A 15,144-nucleotide genomic window follows, 5' to 3' on the forward strand; every position below is an offset into this window, starting at 1 on the left:
ATAAACCCCCAAAATAAATATTTTATAGTAGAAGAGGTAATGTATGTTAGAAATGTACAGAAAAATGGATAAATTTAAAACCTCTCCAATACATTATTTAGCTTCCTGAATACAGGAAGAGGGAAACTTGAAAGCTAACAAGCTCTCTGTATTTATTGAAAAAGAGAAACTTTGCCAACGTTTTTTGGTTTTTTAAGGGTTTATGTTGTTATTTTATAAAATGAGATTTCCTTCTTAGTGCATTTTACTGCATTTTTTAGGGTCACCCTGGCAAACCTGGAAGACCTGGAGAGAGGGGTGTTGCTGGCCCTCAGGTATGTAGTGACCTACTGTATACAATACAAAACAGTTCTCTTATCAATGAAACATAACAGCATTTCTGAATTGCACCACATTAACAGTCTAGTAATAATGCCTGTATGCATTAATCCAATTTCACTTCTTACCTTCAGGGATATCATATAGTTATGGTTTTGTTTTGTGTTTCCCCCCCGCCCCCCAGTAAAGCTAGTGTAATTAGTAACAGAAGTGACATAGTGAGGAGTTACACAGGAGCAGGTGAGCAGGCACCTTGGCATAGAAAGCTAAAACAGCTGTGCTATCACATGTTAATGCATGAAATTTCTGAGATTCGGAACTGGAAAATCAGGTTGATTACTGTTAGTCTTGGAACAAGCCTGGTCCTGGGAGGTTAGGGAATGGACTGTGTTCCTCACTTAAATGATCACAGCCCAAATCTACTCATTAGTTTTCTTGAAAGATTTAGGCTTTTTCTTTCTTTTTAACTGCAGTATATAATATGAGAGGCAATCATTCATTCACTGTGTGTTTTTAGGGTGCTCGTGGTTTCCCTGGAACTCCTGGTCTGCCTGGCTTTAAGGGAATTAGGGTGAGTATATCCATACTTTCTCCCTCAATAGTTAAGACTGACAACACTTCAGCATAGTGAAAACCCCTGGAAATCCCCACAAAGTTAAGAGTGCATGAAACTCTCTGAAGTTTTTAATACCTCCTGATGTGAAAGAGTGATTTTTTTTTTTTTTTTAAAAATCATAAGATTATATTAGGAAATCATTTTATATGGAAAGAAGGATTTACCTTACAAGACTGAGTTTGTATATAGCCATTTTGGGGAAAATATACATTAATATTTATTTTTCTACTCAATATAGGGACACAATGGTCTGGATGGTCAAAAGGGACAACCCGGTACTCCTGGCATCAAGGTAAAGATGAAAGCTGAAAATGTAGGATGTAGCTCTTTCTAGTGAAAGATATATGAAGTCCCTTCCAATCAATCTTCCATGTTGTCATTAAACATTGCGCAGCTGCAATAATCTGTAAGTCTGTGGATCCATGTAGGACACATACGTGTACCTTAAGATGAGAAAACGTTCCTGGGGCCTTATTCTTGAGCCATCACTCAAGTTAGTACTTTCAATGAGTAAGAACTGCAGAACTGGGCTCCTGATGATTGACTATCCAGCAGCACTTAAGACTGATTTTGCTATCTCTGCTTTTCTATGGATTGTGTTTTGCATTTTGGTGGGTTTTTTAAAGCACACTAAAATGAAAAGATCTAATTATTCTACAAAATTCTGCTGTGTGAGACACATGGTCACTAGGCTTTCTGCTAAAAATTTGGATAGATGCCATGCTCTTCTGAGTTAAGGCTATTTGATCTTCACAGTCTTTCTCCTTTTTACCTTCTCCAGATTAGTGTACATTTGAGCACTATCCTTAAAAAAATGTTTCAAAATGTGGTCTAGAAAGATCTCTAGCAAACTCTTAGTTTCTTCGTCTCCCATTCCACCTCAGTGCCTAATAGAATCATAGAATCATAGCAACATTCTTAAAAAATACCACTGCAATATTGGGTTATAGGAAATTTTAATGCTGCTGACTTATTCACAAGAGATTTGTATTCAAGAACTTTTAGTATAACAACGAAAAGCTCAAATACTAATTCTCCATCTATGGTTTCTAAGAGCTTAGTACTATTTGCTTATAGAGTTATTAATTGTAACATAGCATTCTCCAATATCACTGCAAGTTGTTAACCTTCAGAAGAAATTTGGTAAAGAGATAGCAAACACTCAGTCTGTCCAGTTGTTGGAGATTAAAAGCAGATAAAGCAATTAAGTAAGGGAAAGAACAGTTATTAGTAAGAGTGCTAATCTGACTGGAAAACACAAGCATAATAAATCAAGGTTACTCATGACATAACTGCGCTGAAAGCAGCGATGAAGGCAAAAACTTGTGCTGTTTGCAGCATTTAAGACTAGGTGCATTCAGATCTATTCAGGATACAAGTGCTCTAGGACAGATCTTGTCACTATAGACCAGCCTAGACCAACTGCAGGCTTGTTGAGAACACTTAATACTAAAGGGAGAGGAGTCATGTTTTAATGGGTGTTGCTCATATCTCAATATTACTGGTCTTAAGTTAAAAATATCTGAGGCAGATCCTTATTTCCAGCCATTTGACAGGAACTTTGTCACCTTAACCTAAGACAAAAGAAAGCATCATTCAGCTTCTGCTCTGGCTGAAAAACAGCTGCTGATTGATCTGAATTGGTAGTTGACTATCCAGGCCCTATCTCTTAGATGTGTGCTTCAGAGTAAATATCAGAATAAAGAAAGAGGATAAAGAAAGCTGAGATGGGTAAGTGAAGCAACTTGCTCTGGCCCTCCTCTTCTAAGAGGATTCCAACTGGCCGTGTTCCAGTGCATGCAGGGACAGTCACAATCTCTGCATCCTCAGGACTTGATATGCTGTTATTGTATACTGTGGTGCAACTCCTACAGAAGACAAAGACAGTAGGATCCAGCAGATTAATATCTCTCTAGATGGTGTTGTGCTATCTGTCCAAAGCATTGTTTAAGTAATTCAAGCCTGCAAACTTTCTTTTTCATAGGGAGAACCTGGTGCCCCTGGTGAAAATGGTACCCCAGGACAACCTGTAAGTATTTACTGCTGCTGTGGAAAATGATAATCTGATAGATACGGTTCAGCCCGCATTTGTTCAATTTTTGTCATCAGTGACACTCCAGCCAGCTAGATACTGGAATGTAATAGTATGTGAATATTTAGAACAGAATTGCCTGGCTGCAACACTCATATAGAGACTTAGCAGAAGAAAAGAAATCTATATATCTTTGTTCAGTGAATAGGTATAAATGAGCTAAGTGAATTTTTCTTTCAGGGTGCTCGTGGTCTCCCTGGTGAGAGAGGAAGAGTAGGTGCCCCTGGACCAGCTGTAAGTGGCTTCCCATCTGTCTGTTTGTCATCATGACCAGCCACTTACTGTGGCTTTCTCTGATCTTCTAATCTCTTTTCAAACTCTACTTATCATGTTGTCTTCTCACAGGGTGCTCGTGGAAGTGATGGCAGCACTGGCCCCGCCGGACCTGCTGTAAGTTTCAGTCTTGATCTTTACACTCTGGTTCCATTAGGCCTTGTGTCCCTCTTTCTGTTTATAGAGGATTTCCTGGGCTTCCGAGAAGTTGATTGTGTGGACATTTTTAACACAGTTCTTTGTTGCTTATCAGACCATCACAAAAAGAATTAATAAAACATAAACCCTTTGCAGACAATATCCTAAGAGCCTCAGGATTTATATTAAACGCATCTGTATCAAAGGAACCAAATATTCTGTCATTTGCACTGGTGAGTTCATAGGGACACACCCAATGAACAGAATTCTCATTTCCAACAGCCTAACAGAACAGTTCTTATTCCAAAATTGAAGAGACTTTATACCTTTTAACAGATATATACCACGCACATGTTGCAGATGACTGTAATTATATACATCCTGAAACTACTACATGTGCTCCAGGACTCGGCTTTGCACCTGCAACGTTGTCCTGTCTGACTAACAGGAGCTAATCTTTTTCATTCACCACTGATACCCAAGTTATATGAGCTGTTGGAAAGGCCAGCAAGACCCAACTGTCCTGATCTGACTGGTAAACAATAACTATTCTAGTAAGTGCTAATCCAATGCAGATTTGTCCATTTCAAAGGAGTTAGTGTTGCCTTAGGATACCACCAACTTCAGTAAACCTCATTTATTTCAGTGAAATAAATGTGTATATAAAGGTATAGTTTCGAAGCTGTAAAAAAAAATTAGGAATAGCCCAGAACAGTTTTTCCTTTCTGCCTTCAAAATTGGAGTCAATGATGAAGCTGTACTTGGTTCTGTTAACTTTGCTGAAGTTGATTTTAATACTCTTTGTCACTGCAAACCTCTGTTGTGCTTTAACAGGGTAGAATGTTAGCACAGGTGTGAATTTCACTGCAGTTCTCCCATATGGGGTTTTGTGATTGGGCATTTAAATTGCAGGCAAATAGAGACCTTATAGCTAAGATCGGATGTTATACTTTGTAGTAGAACCAAAACATTTTAGCTATCTTGAAGGCAATTGAGTTACTACAGGAAAAATGTTCTTGAGCTTCTGATTGCAGAGGTGTTACTCTGAATGGGCAGCAGCAGAGTTGTATAGGGTCCCAGTGTCTCTGCCAGGCTGAAGTTATTTTACACATACCTAGGTTATGATGCTGTAAACATTCCGCATAGCACTTACTAACACTCTTTTTTTAAACTAAAACAGAAATAGTGTTTTATTCTCCTTGCCACTGGGAGTTTAAAACATAAAAAGAGCCACTGCAATGGAAATTCTGAAAGTTTATATTTTCATACATATCTTAAAGGGCATTTGGTCTTTTTTTCTTTGCTTATGCAAAACCAGTGAGAATTCCAGGTACCCAGTTTATAACAAACACAGTAGGTTATAGAATGTTGGAAGCCAATTCCTCTTTGCTATAGCAGCTGACCCGTTTTATGCCCTTGGATTTGTGAGGCAGTTTTATCATGGGTATTTATAACTGAAAGATGTTAGTTCACAAAAAAGTAGATACCAATCCCCAATAGCTATGAATGAGTTGGATATTTCATTAATAATTGAAGAAAAACTATCCCTTTGTATTTGTATGCATTAAACAATAACAATATTGGCTCTGTTGGACATAGGGGAAGCTTCTAGCAGCTTCTCACAGAAGCCACCCCTGTAGCCCCCCTGCTACCAAAACCTTGCCATGCAAACCCAATACACAAAGGCTATGCATCCATCAGTGTATCTTCTCTTGTGGTGTCTGGATACTGTGCATTAGGAAGCTTGTCCCATCGTAATTACAAATCTCACAGCAATAGCTAGACATAGTAGAATCAGTAGAAGGCCCTCTTCAAGCTGACATGCCATTGCCTTTGACATTAAGAAAAAAAAAAAACAGTTTAGTGAAAGGGCACTGGGGCTGCATGTGTTCACTGCCTCAAAATGTATACTCTGGGTGTGAATCAAGATTTCTAATCCATTCGCATGTTAGAATCAGCTCCTGCCCTCAGCTGCTGTTAAGCCTGATCCAATTTCTACTACATTCTTACTGACTTCAATATAAGTTGTGCCAAGCACTGGCTTGTAAAGTGGTGCAGAGATCTTACCAACCCTCTTCCCATGTGTGAAGGACAAATGCTGTCATCAACACAGGGCTCTTGTGTGTGACCAGTAGCCCAGAAAGCACACACAGTTACCCCTGCACAGTAGATGTGTTGGCAACAGCCACCTAAGACTTGGATTTCCACGATGCAGCACTCCATTCATTGTGGGACTGTACAGCAAGATATCTTGCCTTGCAGATGCCTGCCTCCGCCTATCCTCTTTATTCTTTCTCAGGTGTTTGGCCTCAAGGCAAGGTTTTACCAATCGTTGCTTAATTCAGACTTTTTAGCTGCACTGCAAATGTTTTTCAGCATTGACCTTGCTCTTAACTGTTTGTAGTGAACCAAATCTGTCAGCTTGGAGTTGCAAAAGGCAACTGATATTCTGAGGTGGTAACGTGCAGAAATGTCTAAGTAAATGTGCATTTTTTTAATCTGTTTACTTCAGCAAGCAAGATGTTTCTGTCATCACTGAATACCTTTACACAACTGCTTCCCTTTCATTGCCTAGGGCCCTATTGGTGCTGCTGGTCCTCCAGGCTTCCCAGGTGCTCCTGGTGCTAAGGTATGAACATCTGCTTCTACTGGTACATTTGATAGTGAAGATGAAATATAGTAACTAGTATTGCTAGGCAGCAGAAAGACACCCTCTGTGAAATGGGAGTGCTTTCTTATCAGTTACAGATCAGGATGAGGATGAATCCCTACAGTATTTGGAGAACATCATATATGAATGCTAATTTAAAATACAGCAGTTATTTCACAGCTGAAGATTGATGCTAGGCAGGTTCAGGAAGACACATAACCTCTTTTTTTTTACTGCTTCCTATGTGGTGCACTTGTATACACCTTTGAAGGGTGACATGGATCATGATAAATAAGCAAAGAAGTAGTTTACATCACTTTACACAAGTAGTGAAGGACCAAGAAGCTGCAGTTGAGTATCAAGCTCCTTCCAACCTGAGTTCTTGAAATTACAATGGAGAAATTGCATTTAAACTTTACAGGTTTAGGGCAGTACCATTTTGCTCTTGCAGACTGTAACTTAGATGATTCAGTTTATTGCTCGGATCTCAGCATTTTTACCTGGGTAAGAGTCTCATTATTTTCAATTTCACTTTGTTTAAGGAAGGACAGAGGATTTTGGGCAAGAGTGTCCTGTATACTGCATTTACAAATTTCACTGACCGTTCGCCAAGAAGCTCAGAGCTGCCTGTGCTTATATGTAGCGTGATATGGGTTTTCACCCTTAACACAAGTGCACAAACTCTGTGTCACAACACACAACAGTCTTATCTCGATCTACCTTTAGAAGAAAACAGAGTATTATTTGCTAGACCTCTTAATATTAACTGCAGGGAAGATGAGGAAAAATTGAGATCCTATTCTGGTTATTCTTGTCAAAAGGCAAGACTTTTGGAAACCATGAAGTCTTCTCTGATGCAGATGTGAGTGTGGTTACAGCATGTAATTTCAAGAGAAGCCTGCCTATGTGTCCAGGGTGAACTCTGACTACTTAGAGAATTGCTGAAGAGAAGCTGTCATTATATTCAGTCTTTTGTAGTAGACTTAGTGAATACAAGCTTCTGAGAGTAAAACCAAGAACACTTTTTCCTGTCATTTACTCCACTGTGAACACTATCATACAGCACTGATCAGGCATCGTTTTGCATTTTGCATCAGTGCAAATGGCATCTTAAGGTGCAAGGTAATGATCAATTAGGTCTCATACACTGTGAGGCATCTCAGGCCACTGCTGGAGGGACATGGCTGCAGATAAGACTGAAATCGTAATTCTGATTTTCTAGATCAACCTTCTGTGTAAACCTCGGCAATAATGTAGCTTCTCAGATATGCTAGGCATCTGTTGTTCCCGTGTTAGCCATCAGCTTCAGTGGAGCCTAGCTAGGCATCCCAGCTTCGGTGCCTTTAAAATCCAATAAAAGCTCTCAGCTCCTTGACTTCCTGGCCTCTGAAGTGGGCATATGTATATCAGATTGTCTTCTTAATGTCAGGCTAATGTAGGATTGCTCTACTATTGACGTAACACTGTGTACACTGATAGAGAGCTCTATCCTTCTCTCAAACAGGGTGAAATCGGACCTGCTGGTAATGTTGGTCCTACTGGTCCTGCTGGTCCAAGAGGAGAGGTTGGACTTCCCGGTTCTAGTGGTCCCGTTGGCCCTCCAGTGAGTAACTTGCCAGACTTTATTGTTGGATGAATGCACCTGAGACTCTGAATTAACCAGTATTGTTATCTTTCTTAATAGGGCAACCCTGGTGCTAACGGTCTTCCAGGGGCTAAAGGTGCAGCTGTAAGTACATCCATACTCACACTTGTTTCTTGTTTGCTCTAAAAAAACAATTCTCTGGTTTTTGCAACAGAAAAGATAATGGGCTCATAACACCTTTTTTCCCCTCTGTTGGACAGGGCCTTCCTGGCGTTGCTGGTGCTCCTGGTCTGCCTGGTCCCCGTGGTATTCCTGGTCCTCCTGGCCCTGCTGGTCCTAGTGGTGCTAGAGGACTTGTTGTAAGTGTCCTTGTATATTGCATGTCTTCATCTGAAAATTGGAGACAGTGTCCACAGTTGTAAAAGATTTCCTCTGGATATATTTTTGTATTTAATGCACACATTTTTTCTTGCTCCACTGTAATTAAACATTGTAGTTCATTTCTGTGTCTCACTGCATGCTTCAGATGCTGAGACTGAAGAGGTTCACTTTGCACTCTCTTTGAGTGCAAGGACTGTTAAGCTCTGTCCATGTTGATAGTATCAAGACAGATGTGGCAGCAATCTCACAATTAGGCCGTCAATGGGCATCCACAGTAGAGGAACCAGCCCTGGATATTTCATAGTTCAATTATTGTCATTTCTAAGCATCTTTAACATGTTTGGTTTTGTGCCTGTTAAGCCAAAAATACAGTTATGTTCATTGATCATTTAATACAATAGAGGCAGGCATGGCACTGGATGATTAAAGAGTTTTTTGATTCATGAAAAAGCTGTCCAGGTAGAAGAGAGATTTTTGGAATGGTGTTTAATTCTATGATCTCTTTTTGTTTTGGACTGTAGGGTGAACCAGGCCCTGCTGGTGCCAAGGGAGAAAGTGGTAACAAGGGTGAGCCTGTAAGTATGTCAACATGTGAAGGTTTTTTCAATGAAAAAGCCTGATGGTATCTGCAACACAGCATCTGATTACTTCTTTTTCTCTTTTTGCCTGAAATAGGGTGCTGCTGGACCTGCTGGCCCTCCTGGTCCTAGTGGTGAGGAAGGCAAGAGAGGCACCAGTGGTGAACCTGGCTCTGCTGGTCCCCCAGGCCCTGCTGGTCTAAGAGTAGGTTTTCTTTTCATGTTCTAGAAGTAGAAGCAAAAAGGAAAGAGGAAATAAAGCTAGACTCACAAAGGCAAATTAAGTAATTATGAGTAATTAAATTTACATTAATGCTGCTAAGCAAAGATCATTTGCAATTCTGAGCCTTTTGATTAGTTGGGACCAAACCTATTTTTGCTTTGTATTAATGCTGTTTACTATCTTATCCTTGAAGTAATTAGAGGTTGCTTTGATTTATCCATTGTGTAATATTTAGTGATTTATCTTTGATTATAATTAAAGCTTTGCGATGGGATTTAACTGCTTAAAACAGGTAATTGGCTTACACATAATGTGAGGCAAAAAGTTTCGATTCGGTGTCTTCAAGGGTGTTTAGTACCCCTTTCACTGGGTGAGGAAACCACTCCATGAACTTCAGGAGACATGTGGCTTCATGCAGGAATAGAATTCACAGGAAAATAATAGGAAAAATGGCAGTGTTTCTACCAGACTTTGTTGGTAGAGATAAGGATACGGTATTGCACCTTGGGTAGGGTGTACAGAGTCATAGAGACGTCAGTACCTCTCTACAGAGAAGCGAAGGTGAAACAGTGTGGGCCAGGTTGTAGGATCCTAGCTGCTGGCTAGAGCCACTATTAGATTACAGTGAACACTGAAAATGCTCTGATACAAGCATATTAGACCTAAAAAGAAATCTGAAGGAAGTGAGAGAGATTTCTCTCACAATATACATTTACACTGAGGTGTGTGTGCTTAGACCTGCACTTACCTCAAATTCAGCAGGCCTGTTTGGAAGGCTGAAATTTATCAAGCACTATCCACCTTACAGGAACAGATTTATTTCTTTCCCTTTCTTGATTTGATTTGTGTTCACTTGCAGGGTGTGCCTGGATCTCGTGGTCTCCCTGGAGCTGATGGCAGAGCTGGTGTCATGGTAAGACTTTTTTTTGGGTCACTGTTTCTAAACCATCCTCTTTTATACACAGATTTGTGATGCTTTTTGCTACCTCTGCCTAATTTTATTTATTTATTTTGGTAGGGACCTGCTGGTAACCGTGGTGCTAGTGGTCCTGTTGGTGTTAAGGGTCCTAGTGGTGATGCTGGCCGTCCTGGTGAGCCTGGTCTTATGGGTCCAAGAGTAAGTTTGAACTCTGTGGTGTAAGTTTAAATTATGCAAAAAGAAAATTACTTACAATTTAGGCACAAAATTAGTCAGAAATCCAACTGCAAAAATTCAGCCTGTGCTAACCACAATTAGGGCACTTCCACCACTCCGTAGAAAAAACATTCATGAGAAAATGATTAAGAAGCATCAAAATTTATTGAAATTAATTTCTTTTGTATGTGGTAGCACGTGATTGCCTTGTCATGGAGCAGTGCCCCCTTGTACTGGATACTACATTGATTTCTGAGAGGGATTCCACTTGTGATTATTTACAGAATGTGATCACTAAGATCACAGCTGAAGTGTGTGTGTTCTCTGTAACTAACTGAAAGAAAAGCATGCCCTACTGAAATGCTGTGGGATAGCTGATCTTAATTATTTTAATTTTATTTTGCAAATTATTTCTCTGAAAATAACCATCCACTTCAGTGGTGCTGGCTCCAGCCAGATTATGTCCATGTCATTGTCTATTATCATTTTTAATCTACTCTTCCTCTTCCCACCCCATGCCATGAAGTGAAAGAGTTTTCAATGCATGTGTGAACTATTAGGCATCTGCAAACATTTAAGCACATTCTCTGCTAAGGTAGAGCCTAAGGGAGTTTATCTGACTGAAACAGGTGCTTACCTATACTGATTTTCAACTGGCACGGGAGTACACACCACCAAATTAAACCTCACAGTCCTGTTGCCACAACGTATATTGATAACTTAGCATCTGTGTGTGTGTGTGTGTGCGCACACATATAGAAAAAAAATTTGGTTAACTGTTGGGTGAGTTGGTCGTTCTAAAAACATGAAACCTTTCCTTTCTCAGGGTCTCCCAGGTCAGCCTGGAAGCCCAGGCCCTGCTGGCAAGGAAGGTCCCGTTGTAAGTACCCTGCTTTTCATTCTGTTTCCCCAGTGCATGAGAAACATAGACATAAACTGAGATTTTAAAAAGCAGACAGCTCAGCACTGAGCTCTAACACAACTATGTGTAAAACCAGCAAGATTTTACTACCATGTTACTCAGAAGATCAGTGAGAAACTTTCCATTCACTTCTGTGGATCTCAGGTCAGGCCTATGCCCTGGAAAGGGAAGAAGAAATAGTTCTACAAAAAGGAGAAAATGGAGGAATGCATGAGCATGCAGTGTATAAACAGTATTTAAGAGTTAAATAGCATTTGCTTCCTGTCAGTACACATTTTCTCTAAAACTGAACTCTAAGCACCAGTTAAATTACCCCAGCCATTTAATTGTATGATTTCTTTTTCTAGGGTTTCCCTGGAGCAGATGGTAGGGTTGGGCCAATAGGTCCAGCTGGTAATAGAGGTGAGCCTGGCAACATTGGATTCCCTGGACCAAAAGGTCCCACTGTAAGTACAGTATAGACACTTTCCATTACTATGAAGGCATTTCCAGACTAAGCTGTAGGTCCCCAACTCTTAACAGTCAAACACATCTCCCTGGGTCATCCTGTACTGCTTATTGGATGGCATCCACTTAATTCAAGAGTTCTGTTGTAAATTATTTGCCAGTTATCTAAAATATGATTAAACAAATGAAAACTAATTTAATTGTTTTAGGAATATTTGAACATTGAAGTGATTAGAATAATATATGTCTATATTATAATTTCTGCATGTCCATTTTATCATTTCTGTGTATACACTTCAGTAGAAGTGCCATAAAAGTTGGCCACCAAGCCTAAGTTTCAGTTCCAGAGTATCATTATTTATGGAGCACAATCCAAGGCTCACTCACTTTAGAAGAAAAGCTACTGGTGATTTCTTGATGTGTCACACAGAGGCCACCGATAACAATAATCATCTCCTGGATCTGTGGTGTTGCTATACATACACACAAACGCACACATATATATTGTGTGTATTGCATAGGATACTATGCAGAGTTTCACAGATTATGATCTCAATAAATAAAGGAATGGAGTTTTGAAAAGAAAAGACATTTATATATTTGTGTAGCTATTCTTTCTAGCTGATTCAAGAAGCCAGATGGAGTTTGTGGGGTTTTTAATTAGGGTTAAAGAAATATTACAGTAAATCTTCTGGCAATAATGTCAGTCTCTGTACAGTACATCTGATATGAAGTCTTGGTTAACTTTTGTATCTTTTTCTGTCAACTTCAGGGTGAACCTGGCAAACCTGGAGAAAAAGGCAATGTTGGTCTTCCTGGCCCACGGGTATGTGGATATGTTTTCTTTAACAAACTCCAGAGAGAAAAAAGTAGATTTTCAAAACCTCTGTAATAAGATTGCATTGTCCTATGCAAGCATGAACAGATGATGAAACAGAAAAGTGCTCTGGAATGCATTCGTCTAGCCTCATGTCAGTGGGGACTAGTAAGGCATAAATGAAAATTACTCTTTTTCGGTATTAATTGGGTAATTACTTACGGGGTTTTAGCATCTTATGAAGATGTAAAAATAGCACTCCTCATGCAAATTTGAGGACAGTGTATGGTTTCTAATTTATCCTGTAAATTTGCAACTTCTTACTGATAGTTGAAATTTACTGAATCTTCCATTTAAGGGATCAAATAGTCGGTCTTTTATGGGAAAAATGCAGTCTATCAGCCAAGTCCCTGTATCTGTAATTCCAAAAGAAGTTTCCTTAAGGATGAATGTGCTGCAGTAACTAAAACAATCACCAGAATTTAAAATTGCAGGCATCTTTAGTACCTTTTGACAGTGAAGCTCTTACAAGCAAATGGTTAAGTCAAATAAACCTAGGACTTTGCTTCAAGTGTACCAGTGTGAGTTAAAAATATGCAGCCAGAGACCTTTGTTTTTTGGCACAGAAGTACTTTAGAGAGATATTATTCATAACAAATCAAAACTTTAACATCTTTCTACTTGAACACATTTAGGGTGCTCCTGGTCCAGAGGGCAACAACGGTGCTCAAGGTCCTCCTGGAGTCACTGTAAGTAACGGCCTCCACACAAATCCAATTTGTGATTTACTTTTCATCAATGGGTTTTCCCATTTTAAAATCCATTTTCCTGTATTTCTGCTTCCAAGTTAATCACTTGCTTTTCATTCCATCCAGGGCAACCAAGGTGGAAAGGGTGAACAAGGTCCCGCTGGCCCTCCTGGCTTCCAGGTAGCTATGTGCTCTGCTCAATCTTATCTATGGTTTACAAAGCATTAAGTGCTTCTGCCTTAATTTTATTTGATTTCTTGTTTCTTTACACTTAGGGTCTGCCAGGTCCCTCGGGTCCAGCTGGTGAAGCTGGTAAACCAGGCGAAAGGGTGAGTGACAGATACAGTACTCCACAAGTAGGGGCAGGCATTGCATAAGCATTATGTTTACAATTGCACATGTGGTGAAGCAAAAGCCTGTTGAATCCATTTACCAAAACAAAGCAATCCATGTTATATGCAAAGTTTATTAGTCCCTTTTGTTAAAGCTAGCCACAAATGAAGAAGGTCCGTTGGAATGTGCAACATACTTCTTTTTCTCAGTTTTGGTATGAAACTGAGCAAAGCCAATTCTTTGCTTTTTGGGCCTTAAGCAGCAATAAAATATGCCCCCTCCCCTGAAAGACAAGATAATACATGAAAAATATTGTACTTCAAATTTCTTTTGAGATCTTCAAGGTTCAGTCTAACCTGCATTACTCCAATTGTATGCTTTTGCACTTCAATTGATTTCAGTGAATTCATATGGCATACAACTGAGGCATCTCAGTGGTAATTCAGGTTCTAGGTTCTGTGCAGTTAAGGTATGTGATGTAATCTGCAAATTGTGCATCCTATGTGTCATAACCACCCTTAAAGTTTATAGTTACATCTCTCTGTGTCCCTGTAAAAGAGTTTACTTTGCATGTACCTGAAAAAAGAGCTTTGAATTTAATAGCTAACTCTTTCTTCAGATGAGAAATTATTCTCTCACATGTGCTTTGAGATATTGTGCCACTATATGAAGAGGGTTTATATCTGCGTATCTAAAAGACTGGTTTTAGTCTGAAGATTTTCAATATGCAGCTGCAATTTGAGAAGCACTTCTATTTACTACTAGGAAACAAAGCACAATTTAAGCTAATAAGTTTGCTTTAGAAATAAGCTTCACTAATACATCTACTCTCCTCTAGGGTCTTCATGGTGAATTTGGTCTCCCTGGTCCTGCTGGCCCAAGAGTGAGTAACTCATTTGAAATCTAGTACAGACTGTGTTAATAATGTGTCCGGTAATAGTAGTAACTATATACATTTCCAAGTTTCTCAAGACAAATGGCTCTTCTCAGTTACAGAATACAACATATTGCAGCAGACTCCCAGGAACAAAGGAGAATTTTCTCTGCTGTTTGTATGTGTCAGGATATATGATTATATAACATAATAGTTGCCAGTGTTAGTAAACTTCTAGATAAGCTATATGAATATTACCCAAGTAATGATATCTGGATGAGCTGATCTAATTTTTTTTATTAATGAACCTCACAATGAGAATGTGGATTACAAAAGACTGGCCCTATAGTGTTACACTAAGGACTGGTGCATATGAGAATTTTCATCTCTGGTGCCTGTGCGCAGGCCTTCTTACCCTGACCAGTTCAGCCATACCATCCCTTACTAGCCAGCTCCTACCTCCCATGTAATGTCTTTGTGAACAAATGGTGGGCTAAGTCCAGAGCCTGGAATAGTCATTAGAAGATACTGCCCCCCACTTCCCTTTATTCCTGCACTGTGAATCTCTACAGATGTTTATCTGTAGACAGCTTTGCGTGGAGGCCTTCCTGCATGGCAGGAAAGTCCCATTTATGCAGAGCGATGAGTAGTTTATAAAATGCTCCATTTATTATTTGGTTTCCAAATCCTCCTGTAAAAAGGTTGATATTTAAACTACTTCTACTTCTTTCTCTTTTCTTCTGACTTCCAGACGAAATGTATTCATGACAAATGCTCCCTATCAGTCATATCAATCAGTTTAAATAGCACTTCTCCTCCCTATATTTAGTCCCCTGGGGCTGTATTAGTAACCATGTCCTCTTTAAACTTTCATTTTGCTAATCTATCCAAGCCAAGTTCCCTTTATCATTGTAGGAGCAGTTATCTGTCTCTACCCTAGCTTGCCTTAAGCATCTCATACCCAGCCAGAGTGTATTTCATTCAGTATTCCAAATTAGGTCTTAGTGATGCTT

The 15,144-nt window shown here is 39.5% G+C and overlaps 1 protein-coding gene across 1 annotated transcript in view; it reads left to right on the top strand.

Annotated features, from left to right (window-relative positions):
• Positions 1 to 15,144, top strand: part of COL1A2 (collagen type I alpha 2 chain) — a 41,260-nt gene that overhangs the window by 9,624 nt on the left and 16,492 nt on the right. The window contains exons 10-30 of the mRNA XM_075705507.1: positions 261 to 314; positions 836 to 889; positions 1,173 to 1,226; positions 2,919 to 2,963; positions 3,207 to 3,260; positions 3,372 to 3,416; positions 6,013 to 6,066; positions 7,592 to 7,690; positions 7,772 to 7,816; positions 7,933 to 8,031; positions 8,575 to 8,628; positions 8,729 to 8,836; positions 9,714 to 9,767; positions 9,873 to 9,971; positions 10,816 to 10,869; positions 11,259 to 11,357; positions 12,131 to 12,184; positions 12,871 to 12,924; positions 13,051 to 13,104; positions 13,200 to 13,253; positions 14,096 to 14,140. Of these exons, the coding sequence (XP_075561622.1) occupies positions 261 to 314; positions 836 to 889; positions 1,173 to 1,226; positions 2,919 to 2,963; positions 3,207 to 3,260; positions 3,372 to 3,416; positions 6,013 to 6,066; positions 7,592 to 7,690; positions 7,772 to 7,816; positions 7,933 to 8,031; positions 8,575 to 8,628; positions 8,729 to 8,836; positions 9,714 to 9,767; positions 9,873 to 9,971; positions 10,816 to 10,869; positions 11,259 to 11,357; positions 12,131 to 12,184; positions 12,871 to 12,924; positions 13,051 to 13,104; positions 13,200 to 13,253; positions 14,096 to 14,140 (1,332 nt within the window). The remainder of the gene's footprint in view (positions 1 to 260; positions 315 to 835; positions 890 to 1,172; positions 1,227 to 2,918; positions 2,964 to 3,206; positions 3,261 to 3,371; positions 3,417 to 6,012; positions 6,067 to 7,591; positions 7,691 to 7,771; positions 7,817 to 7,932; positions 8,032 to 8,574; positions 8,629 to 8,728; positions 8,837 to 9,713; positions 9,768 to 9,872; positions 9,972 to 10,815; positions 10,870 to 11,258; positions 11,358 to 12,130; positions 12,185 to 12,870; positions 12,925 to 13,050; positions 13,105 to 13,199; positions 13,254 to 14,095; positions 14,141 to 15,144) is intronic.

Source organism: Pelecanus crispus, chromosome 2 (genome assembly GCF_030463565.1).
Source record: "Pelecanus crispus isolate bPelCri1 chromosome 2, bPelCri1.pri, whole genome shotgun sequence".
In the NCBI taxonomy this organism is placed as follows: Eukaryota; Metazoa; Chordata; class Aves; order Pelecaniformes; family Pelecanidae; genus Pelecanus; species Pelecanus crispus.